This window comes from Typopeltis vanoorti, chromosome 3, assembly GCF_054136105.1.
Source record: "Typopeltis vanoorti isolate ZY-2024b chromosome 3, IOZ_Tvanoo_1.0, whole genome shotgun sequence".
NCBI classification, from domain to species: Eukaryota; Metazoa; Arthropoda; class Arachnida; order Uropygi; family Thelyphonidae; genus Typopeltis; species Typopeltis vanoorti.
Window position 1 is genome coordinate 106,593,300 of NC_143551.1, and position 12,005 is coordinate 106,605,304.

General features: G+C 35.1%; 1 protein-coding gene across 2 annotated transcripts in view; it reads left to right on the top strand.

The window, feature by feature from the left end:
• The window catches only part of spg (dedicator of cytokinesis spg), an 869,351-nt gene that overhangs the window by 733,714 nt on the left and 123,632 nt on the right, over window positions 1-12,005 (top strand). For both annotated transcript variants that reach the window (XM_090390789.1, XM_090390790.1), the window contains one exon: window positions 4,400-4,566. In XM_090390789.1, the coding sequence (XP_090246915.1) occupies window positions 4,400-4,566 (167 nt within the window). The remainder of the gene's footprint in view (window positions 1-4,399; window positions 4,567-12,005) is intronic.

The window sequence follows — 12,005 nt, forward strand, 5'->3', positions numbered from 1 at the left end:
TATGATTTCCTTATAAAAAATCGAACACTCACAAATTTGATACTCATATTAAGGAAATGATGATATTATAATATATAATGTGTAGAATTGTATTTGGCACTAATTATATACAATGATTGTTGTGTTCATACTATCAATATTAAAATTTATTCAGTAATATTCATTTCTAACATCTTCCTTTTTAATATCTTAAAAATGAAGATATTAGTAAGAAACATGACATTGGTAACATTCAAGAATGCATGAACAATGCTAATTTGATCAATTTAGCACTAGGATGACAGGAAAAAGATCCTGCGTACAACTAAGATCTATGTAGACTGATACAGTTATAAATGCTTTAGGAGACTTAAATGCCAAGGGTGACCATATTGAAGACCTAACAAATAAATTATTTTGAAAGAAAATTGTATTATATATAATTATAATTAAACTTATTATATATAATCATTATCAAATTCTTGATAGGTATCCTTGATGAATGTACAGAATACTACTACTACTACTACTACTACTATTATTATTATACAGGTATCTCCATGGAGTTCAAAAGACTCATTGTGGGTTGAAGCACTCACAACCATCTCTGGCAACCCTATTCCACCCATTCACCACCCTTCCAGCAAAGAATCTAGTTCTAACACTTGCTAACCACACACTTATGCAATTTCCACTTGTGACCTCCTCGTTCTCCCCTTCCTACCATCTACTGAAAAAAAGTCTTACTGTCAGTCCTATAAAACCTTTATATGCTTCTATCATGTTTCTTTCTTTTTTGCCTCTCACTAGTTTTGAAAGTACACAAACCTTCAGTCAGTTCTCAGAGGGAGCATTCGAAAACCTGCCACAATCTTGGTCACTTGCCTCTGGATCCTCTCAACCACCTTCATTTCCCATGAAATCCTGATGATCAGATCTGCATGCAGTAGCTCAGATTCATCAACCACATAATTTGATGTGCTATTTTGGCTACCTTTGCAATATACCCTCTAAACTTCAGTTCCCTGTCCACAAACACCCCCAAGTCCCTGGCTTAATCGGTTTCCTTCTCTTCTTCCAAAAGTGCATCATCTCATGCTTGGCCATGTTTAACTGGTAGCCATTCCTTTGCCACTGCTAGTCTTTTTAAATCATCCTGCACAATCACTACATCAACTTCATTTACTATTGCTCTTCCCAATTTTGCATTATCAGCAAACAGCGGAATATTTCCATTAAATTATTTCCTATATCCTTCATGTACAAATTAAACAGGAGAGAACCAAGTACTATGGTACACCACTAGTCACCTGTCTTCTCCTGGACTGAACTCCTTCATGAACCACTCTTTGATATGTGTCCATCAGCCATCCTCTAATCCATATCACCAGATTCACATCCATCCATTTGCTTCCATTTATGCAATAGAGTACTATGCAGAATCCTGTCAAATGCCTTTGCAGAGTCCAGCATTATTTCTGAGTAGCCACTTTCTTTATCCAGTTTTTTTGTCACTTTATTATAAAAAAGTAAGCTGATTACTAAGGCAAGACCTAACCTTCACAAAACCATATTGCCTCTTATAAAGTATATTCCTATTCATATGCAGAACCAGAATTCTGTCTTTTACCAATTTCTCTACTACTTTAACCATCATTCTTGAAATACTGATTGGTCTATAATTTGCTGCTTCTGTCTATCCTATCCTTCTTCTCCTGTAAATGCACTTCTACTCTTTTTGGGTTCAATTCTTCTGCTGCTGTCATTAACAAAATCCCTATTCCATCCTGTTTTTTTTTTTCTGTCATCTCTGAAGATACTGTATCCTTTGCTATTCCTATATCATCCTCAGTCAATCAAGTCTCACTGATGCCTATAACTTTTTGCCATGCTGATCTAACCAATGCCAAATACTTCTTGCCCTTATTCTGAATACTTCTGGCATTAGTGCACATAAGCTACAATATTCTCCCTGCCCCCCCCCCTTCATCCCACATTATAGTGGGCTAAGAAACACCTTGTGTTTCTTAGCTCACTAAAGCTAAGAACTTGGGGAGCTACATTCAGCATAATGTTATCACTCTCCCATTTACTAACCTTCAAGTTTTCTGGACCCACATGCATTTGTATCCCCCCCCACACACACACACCCCAAACATTCTAGTTTCCATAACTCTTCACTTGCGAACCCTCACTGAACAATACTTTCTCAAATTTATTCAAATGCAAGTAATTCCCCTCCTTATATAACTCTTTCCTTCCATCAAACTCACTCCACACCATTCCTTCTGCACAATCTGGGCACCGACTCATTTGCAATCACAACTCTTTGTCTCAGCTTGCCTCTATCATATATTGGCAACAGACTCACAGCTTTTACTTTTCATGTGTACTAGCAGCTCTTGCATATCTTCTCACATACCACACTTGTCATCTGCCAAATCATTTGTACCATACAAAATAAATCTTTGCATTCTTAATCTTGGCAGCACCAAGGAAACATAATTTTATCACACTCTCCACAAGCACTCCTCTTGTCAACGAAACATCATAGAAAATTCAATCCTTATTCTCATGCTTTTGCTCTTTCATACTCTGTTTTCTCTCCCTTTGCATACTCTCCTTCTTTTAATATATGCCAGATGTTTTTTCATCCACTCAATCTTGTGTTTTGTCTTGTGGAAGACTCCACATAAGTGCACTATCTTTTCCATTGCATCTGGTCATTCTCTTCATTTTCCCATTTCATTCTTGCAGTCACTCATACTTCATGTAACATCAACATTGCACTTCTCAGTTACATTTTCACACTTATGACAAACAGTTCACCAGTTTTGTTCTCCTTCCATAAATCTCTCATTCTATTATTATTGTATGGGACACTTCCATGGAGTCCGAAGATCATCACAGAAGACCCAAACTATCGACACAATCTATCTTACCTCTCCTTGAACCCATTAACAGACAGAGCACTCACAACTGACTCTTGCAACCCATTCCATTCATTCATAGCATTCCAAGTGAAAAATCTAGTATCCACACCTTTATTCAACTTCCAGGAATGACCCCCTTGTTCTGGACCCTCCAGCCAAAGTGCTGAAAAAACATTTTCCTGCATCGATCCTGTAAACCCTTTAAGCAACTTAAATATTTCTATCATATCTCCTCTTTTTCTCCTATCAACCAACCTCTCCATCCATACACCCTCAACCTATCTTCATAGAGAACATTCCACAGACCACTCACCATCTTGGTCACTCACCTCTGAATCTTCTCCACTGCTTCCTTATCCCCAAGAAATCCAGGAGACTAGACTTGGGCACAGTAATCCATATGTGGGCCTATCAAGGTCTTATAAAGAGGAATAACAACTTCCTTATCTCTACTTGTTAATATGTTCTTCAATAGCCAAGTAATCTTGTGCTACCTTAGTAATCTTAGCAATATGTCTTCTAAACTTTATCTCTCTGTCTACCACCACCACCACCCTTAATCATCAATTTCCTGGAGTGCCATAAATGTGATACACAGATTATAATCTATTTATCCCAAAATGCATAATTTTACATTTCTCCACATTAAACTGATACCCATTATATTTGCCCATACTGACAGTCTATTTAAATTGGCTTGTAAGCTCCTCCACATTGCCTCGATTAACTATTACTCTACCTACATAGTGAAGAATTTATGGAGACAAAAACACAATGTTAGAATAATTACTTTACTTATAATTAAGAATATAATATTCAACGTTTCAACTTCTGTATTGAGGTCTTCACCATCAGGAAAGCATACATATGTAAAGGACACAAGTTACATGACACTACACAAAAGTAAGATAAATCTAAATGCTTTATTAATCGCTTACTCTAGCCTGACTTCTGATTAAAAAAAAAAAAAAATTTTTAATTACTAAATATTACTAAATATATACACAATTAAATATTAATTCACAAAATAAAATAAACTTTTCATGTATATTATTAAAATAATATACCAGTGATTAAAAAAAAAAATTTAGCAAAACTACATTAAACAATTTCTAAAGTTCTCTATTAATGTTTTCTTCTGTTTTGGATTATTCTGGATGCTATATGGGTCCTCCAGATTCTTGGAATTAATAATCCATTTTTGTTTAGATTTGGATGATATTTCAGCATTCCACAGGCTTCTTTGAACTTTATTTCAAACCAGGTTTTGGTGTGATATATATGATACAATTTAGTATTGAAATACTGTGAGCAAAAAAAGTAATATCATTTATAAGATCAAATTATGATTAGTTTATTAAATTAAGTTATTAATGTTTTATAAAGTTGATTATATGAAATGAAGGCTGAATTGATAGTTTTTTTTTTTTTTTTTTTTTTTTTTTTTGCTTTGTTAGTTCACAGTTGTTATCTTTACTTTTACTCAGATATTCAAATATGTAATGCTAAACCCATACCAGAACCAAGACCAGAATTTGAAGGTCATGATATCCCTGAGAAAGTTTTTAGCTATTACCTTGTTAATGACGTGCGTAGATTTCAGTTTGATCGACCCCTTCACAAAGGACCAGTGGATAAGGAAAATGAATTTAAGGTTTGAAATATAGGCATTTTTGTTACTTCAGTGTCTTTAATACAGTTCATTTTAATAGTTTCTATATTATCATTATTAGTATGCAGTTGGTCTAATGAAACCGTATAAACTGAATGCTGACATTTAACAAAGGTGTGCACCAAGGATGTCTGATCTGTAATGCCTGATTTATTATTATATACATTTATTTGCCATTAAGGGGATTTGAATGTTTTATTTTTGTTGGTGTGTGTGTGTGAGAGAGAGAGAGAGAGAGAGAAAAAAAAAATTATGCACAGAGATAAGATAAAGACTATTGATACGGATAAGACAAAGTTAGAAGCTGATCGTGAGATGCAGATTATGGAATGACAGTAGGAAGATGAGCAAGAATCAGAATGAAAGACATGAAAAAAGATAGAGTGAAGAATACTTTATGATATTGCACTATGACTTGATATTTAGTCAATTAATTATGATAACTGAAAATAAAAAACAAAAAAATCGTGAGATGCAGATTATGGAAGGATGGTAGGAAGATGAGCAAGAATCAGAATGAAAGACATGTAAAAGATAGAGTGAAGAATACTTTATAATATTGCACTATGATTTGATATTTAGTCAATTAATTATGATAACTGAAATTAAAAAGCAAACATTTTTTATGAAATTCACATTGAGAAATGTACAGAATCATCTAAGTATTATGACAAGTGATACTTTATAGGTATCTTTATAGCTATCAGACCACAACCTTGTGCATATCTCTTTCCCCACTAAGCAATACCCAAATAGCCATTCTCAACCAAGAGTTGGCATTATAAGAACGCCAAGATTTCTCTGCCTCATTCCTATGGTTTAATTATTGCTTTTGGCCTTCCAATGCATCACTGAATTAATCCTTTATGGAATGGAAGTGCACACATTCCCCCATCTCACACTAAATTTCCATTCTGTAAGTAAGCCCTGGTTCTCCAGAAGATGTACCAAGATTGTACAAATGAAGAACCAAGCATATACCATAACTGGTGGGCATCAAAAACTCTATCTTCTCTCACTGCATACACCAAAGCCCAAAACAGCTGCAAGATAATCATCAATCATCATCATCTAAAACCAAATTCCAAAGAACCAAAAAAAAGCAGACTTGCTTCGTGCTCAAATGGCAGCTTCACATTTTGGCTCTGGCCAAAGCAGTTCGCCATAACTTTTTGCCTAACATTGCTCCCACTGCTATTGCACCCAGAGAGATCTATTGCATCATCACCCACAGAGAAAGCCAATCTCCTGACAGCATACATTTCCTCTAATGTCTGCATAAATGATTTTGGTAAATGTTCCCCAACCATTCCAAATATCTAACGCTCAATACCTCCTCTGCCCTTTAACCAGGAAGTGATCAGAAAAATCCTATCCAAATTAGATACAAAAAAGTCCCCTTATCCCAATGCATTCCTCCAATTAAACTGAATATTTGCACTATAGAGTTGACTCCTATGCCAACAAGTTCTCACCCACCCACCCACCCTGTTTCTTCTATACATCAGTGATCTGCTCCAGTTTGACTACCAATCCAATACACAGTTTTGTCAATCACAGTACATTACATTATTCCTTGTTACTTGACAAACCTTGCACCAAACAAAATACCACAACTCAACAAAATATAGTTGGTTTAATCCTTTATCCAAGTGTAAGCAAACAAAATTTGCACCTGAAGTATTTTCAGGACTGTGGCAACTTGTATATAGACGCTGATGACTTTACATCACTTGCCTTAGTATCCCATAATGCAAAGCACATATCCTTATGGATATGTATAATGCTATGTATTATGGGAACGGTTACTATCCAGACCAGTTTCAACCTTTATTGAGGTCTCATCATTGGGAGCCAGACCCACAGGTGGTACTAAGGTTGAAGTAATGCTGAAGTCATAATTTCTTATATATGAATAATTTCTTATATGAGAAGTCATAATTTCTTATATGAGTAGTGAAAAGGTGTCGCACCTTATTATTAAAATACTCTGGATTAGATATAGTTGTTGGATGTTTTCCCACTTGGTTATACTATAAATTAAAGATACTAAGAAATTATATACTTGGTTTAATCCTTTATACAAGTGTAAGCAAACAAAGTTTGCACCGAAGTATTTTCTGAACTGTGGCAACTTGTATATAGAAGCTGATGACTTGTCATCACTTGCCTTAGTATTCCATAATGCAGAGCACATATCCTTATAGGTATGTATAGCACTGTGCATTATGGGAAGGGTCACTACCCAGACCAGTTCTGACCTTTATTGAAGTCTCATGTTGAAGCCCTGAAAATACTTCAGGCACAAACTTTGTTTGCTTACACTTGGATAAAGGATTAAACAAAGTATATAAGTTCTTGGTGTCATTAATTTATAGTATAAACCAAGTGGAAAAACTTCCAACAACTATCTCTAATCCAGAGTATTTTGATAATAAGGTGTGACACCTTTTGACCACTCATATAAAAAATTATGACTTTGGCATTACTTCAACTTTAGTCACCTCTGGGTCTGGTTGATGTTTTGTCCTCACTGTCACTGTTTTTTTTTTTTTTTTTTTTTAATAAATTTGTTTTAAATAAATGTGCAGTTAATATCTGCATTACGGGATTACTTTTGGCGATATCACGGTCGCCATTTCATAGTAGCCCAAATAAATCATTTGCTGGTGGTGTAGAATTATTTCTGTATCATGGGATTATTTAATTCTTAGTCTTATGACTGAAAGGTTTGTTTTTTTTCTCTTACAATCAAACACGGAATTTATAGTCTTTTTCCCACCTGAGATAATGGTACCAATTTTTCCAAGGATACAAACTCTAGAAATTGAAATTTCTGGATGTGAAGAAGTGAAATGGGTAATTAAGATTTTAAAAGAGATAGTCAGTGCAAACAAGATTTATTCTTTCACCTATTATGGTGAAGGAAAGAAATTAATTGTAGTTAAAGATGTGGAAACTAGGGACAAACTATTAGTGTTTTGCTTTCAAGGGCAGCACAGTTATTTCTGTAATGGTTGGGAGCCAGGTAAAAACAGTAAAAATTGGAAGATTTCCAATGGAATATATAGAGAACACTAATGAAATTATTACACGGGCATTTTGAAAATGCGGTAAGATTAGTAATATACAAAAGGGTTTATCAGGTGAAAATTCAAATTGGTTTTCTGGTGATGTCACATTCACAATAGATATGAAGATACCTGTACCAAATTTTGTCAACATCGGTACAACCAGTACAACCAGAATTATGGTAAACCATCCCGGAGTGCAATGGCTATGCCTACTTTATGGTTCATATGATCACTTGGGTGATAACTGCCCCAAATCTAAATGTTTCAACTGCATGGAGAATGGACATAATCCTAAGCCATGCCTCAAGAACCTTGTCAGAAATGTGAAAGTTCTGAACACTGCATTAGCACCTGTCCTTTTACAACTTTTGCTGAAAGAGTGAGAGCACCAGTAGAGCCCATTAGAACACCATATGTATCAGAGAGATATAATGAAGAGTTCCCAGATCTTCCAATTCATTCTAGTAAAGATGATGCTTTTAAACAAACTGCACTTGGTAAAATCACAAAAATGTGCAACCAAATCAGCTAGAAATTAGCCCCAAAATTCCAGAGCTGCAGTAGCAACTTTCCCAGTCAAATACTGATAGAACATCAGTTGAAATTACCAATAATGAATGTATTATAACAAATGAACAGGTACAAAACAAAATGCAAAAACATGCAACTGTTCTACAAGGAGAAACTAGAGAAGAAACAGAAAAGCAAGTAAGACAACTGAAAGAACTTAATATGCAAACAAGATCATCAAAAAGGAATGATGAATTAATAAAAAAAAATTGAAGATAAACAAAAAAAAATTAAAAAAGGAACTACATCTAAAAGAAAAAGTAATAAAAATTGTCAAGATGGAGATGCTGTGGATCATCAAATGAAAACTCTTCAGACTCAGAAGAGTTTATGGATTATGAAGAACCAACTCATGCTAATAAAGAGAAAGCAAGAGATACAATTAAAGAAAATATAATAAAGTTTACTGATTGAAAGTTTTCTCAGTACAGTTATTATCTATATGAAAAGAAATAACTAGCTTCCTAATCAAAAATGATAGCCATGAAATTAAAGTAATGGAAAGCAACTATAAAACACTGGGAAACAGTTTACAAGAAGCAGGTTACACAATTGCTTCTTCACAGATTGAAGACCTCATCGGGTTCATCCATAATTTAGAAGTTAACGACTACCAGTGACACTTCAATAATCAGAGCATCTCCTTTCTGCATTGCCTCATTAAATGTACGAGGATTCCATAGACAAATTAAACAAGAAACTATATGGAAACTTATGCTACGCCATAATATCAGGTTTTTGTTTCTCCAAGAAACATGCGTCTGCAGATATAAAAAGTTTAACAGATAGATATCCACTTCTTTCTTATTGGAGCTTTGGAATATTTAACAGGGCTGGAGTAGGAGGTCTTATTCTACCCCCCCCCCCTTTCCTTGGGTCATTCTGTAATATCCAAAGGGATGTAGAAGGGAGAATCTTGACAGTAGACTGGAAATACTGTGGATGTGTAATAAGGTTTTTAAATGTTTATGCTCCATCCATTGGAACAGTTAGACGAAAATTATTCCCGGAATTGGAGCCATATTTATATGGTGCCCACTACACCATAGCAGCTGGAGACTGGAATTGTATTGAAAAACTCCACATTAAACAAAATAGGACACCCCAGGAGTGGAAAAGTGGGATATGCACAGTTAAAAACATGTCTCGACAATGCTCAACTAGTAGACATGGAGGATTTGCAATCCTAATTCTCCAGGCATATTCATACATGAACAAGGTATTGGTAGTCGTATTGATTGAATTTATATCTCTTCTTCCCTCATAAATAGGATAATTCAGATAAAACATCTTGATATCAACATGTCAGAATCATAATCCAGTTCTACTTAAATTCCACAGCATGGAAAATGTAGAGATCTGTTCTGGGCCATGGAGACTTCAACCAAATTTTCCATTGATCTTTTCAACCAAATTCCAGACCCTCTGTTCAAATTGGAATAATGTTACTGGGAATTGGGATATGTGGTTAAAATTCAAACAAGCAGTAAAGCAGAATATGATGGAATGGGGAAAGGAACAGGCTTTCCTCAAAAGGAAAAAGTTGAAAGACCTGTATAAAGAGAGAAGCCATTTCGTAACAAACCAATGTAATGGTATAGAATGTAGCAACATTATTAGAAACATTAACATAGAGATAGAAGTGAAAAGGCAGAAACAAGTAGAAAAAAGAAATTTTAAGATAAGAATATACAGCACTTAGCAGATAGCCCTTCAGCTGCATTCTTCAATAGACATTTCACAAAATTTCGCAAAGAAAGGACTATCACTCAAATCTGCATTGATGGAGAAGACATGTACACCACTCAAGACATCCTAGACTCCTTTCAAAAATGCTATAAAAAGCTTTGAAGACAATAGTAATGTTGGAAATTATAACTCTTGGAACATCAATGGCTTTCCTGTTCATATTCAAGATGGGCTTGACAGATCCATTACAGCATCTGAAGTTACCACAGCCTATAAAGAATGCCAGACAAGAAAATTGCCAGACCTGATGGTCTAGTGATAGAACTTTATCGCAAGGCCTGGGATTTTATTCTTCCCATTCTAGTTACACTATTTAATTCTTTTCTCTCATCAGGACACATACCAAGTGAATTTGTAGCAAGCCATACTATCCTCATTCCAAAACTTAATAGAAATCACACTTTAATCAGCAGTTGGAGACCTATTTCTCTATCTAATACTGACTACAAGATATTTTTCTGCATTATCAATAACAGGCTCAAAGTGGGAATGAGATACATAATTAAAAGCACACAGGTGTATGGAGTACCAGGTCGAGCAGTAGAATTTAATCTATTTCTGCTACATGATCTAATCCACTTAGTTAACACGAAAAAGCAGTCGATGGCAGTGCTTATCAGTAGACCTTACTCAAGCATTTGCTAATGTCCAGCATCCCTTTCTGTTCCACATCCTCCAGCAAATTGGTGTAGGTAAAAAGCTGCTGTCCATTATCAAAGGAGCCTGTGCCAATTCAACTACCCACCTCCTAGTTGGAGGTGGGTAGTTAATTGGCATTTTACTGGGTTCCTGTCAGATCCAGTAAAATTCAAAAAGGAGTCGAGCAAGGTTGCCCTCTTAGTCCACTGCTTTTTGCATTGGTTCTTGAACATTTCTTACAGGAAGTGGACAATGCACATGTTGTGCGAGGAATAACATTTCCTTCAACTATAAAGGAAAGTAAGGTATTAGCATATGCCAATAATGTAGTGGGAATTTTGAAGGATAATGATTCCATATTTTTTTTTTTTTTTTTGTATTTTGGAAAAATTCAGCAAAAGCAGTGGATTAACTATTAATGCAGACAAGACAAAATTTAAAGTTTTTGGGAAGTGGGTCTTGGAGGCATTCCTTTTGGACTAACCCCTAAGAAAGACCCCCCCCCCCCTCCTCATTATACTTGGAATTCCCTTCTCCCTAACCAATATTACCAGTCCAAGAACTTATATACAAAAACTTTGAAATGTTAGAAGACTGGAAAATAGGACCACTCTCCTTTTCTTCTAAAGGAGAGTGGTCCAAAGTTGAAGTTCCAAAACCGTAATCTTTCCTACTCAGTTGTACATAATAAATATTACAAACATCACAGAAGCTGAAGAAAAGGAATTATATAGTAAACTTGTATAATTTTTTTGGTCCAGCCGATACCAAGAAGTTAAAAAGGAATTTCTTCAACTATCAAAAAAGCATGGAGGATTTGGACTTCCAGTTTTAAAATTCTGTTATTTAAGCAATACAGCTTCAAAAATCCATAAAGTATTGCAGACTAATCACACATATGCAAACCTTCTCCTGTACTACCTGGGTTTTCATCTTCCCCTGTTTGGAGTTAATGATCATAAAGCTCCAAAAGCTGAGATTATTCCTGAATACTATAACACTCTGTGCTTAACTATAAGACTGCTAAAACACTCTGGAATTGACATTCTTTCCATTAAAAAAAAAGTTAAATTTGGTATAAAGAAATCTTTAATCTCTTTTGCTGCAAAGTTCCATAGTTAGGTATACTGACAACAATACTTTGTTTCATAACTTGTTGAAGTTCCAAAGATACCCTAACAGGAGGGATCTTGCTTGGAGAATTGCATATGGCCACCTTCCAGTCAATACTATCAAATGGAGGTACTTTAACATCGGAAATCCAATCTGTGACATCTGTTACCAATTGGAAACAGTAGAACATGGATTCTGCATCTGCCCTCTTGCCCTGCATATTTGGAATAGATTATATAATGTGTTGGGCATTCCGCTGCTTACAACAGAACAGAG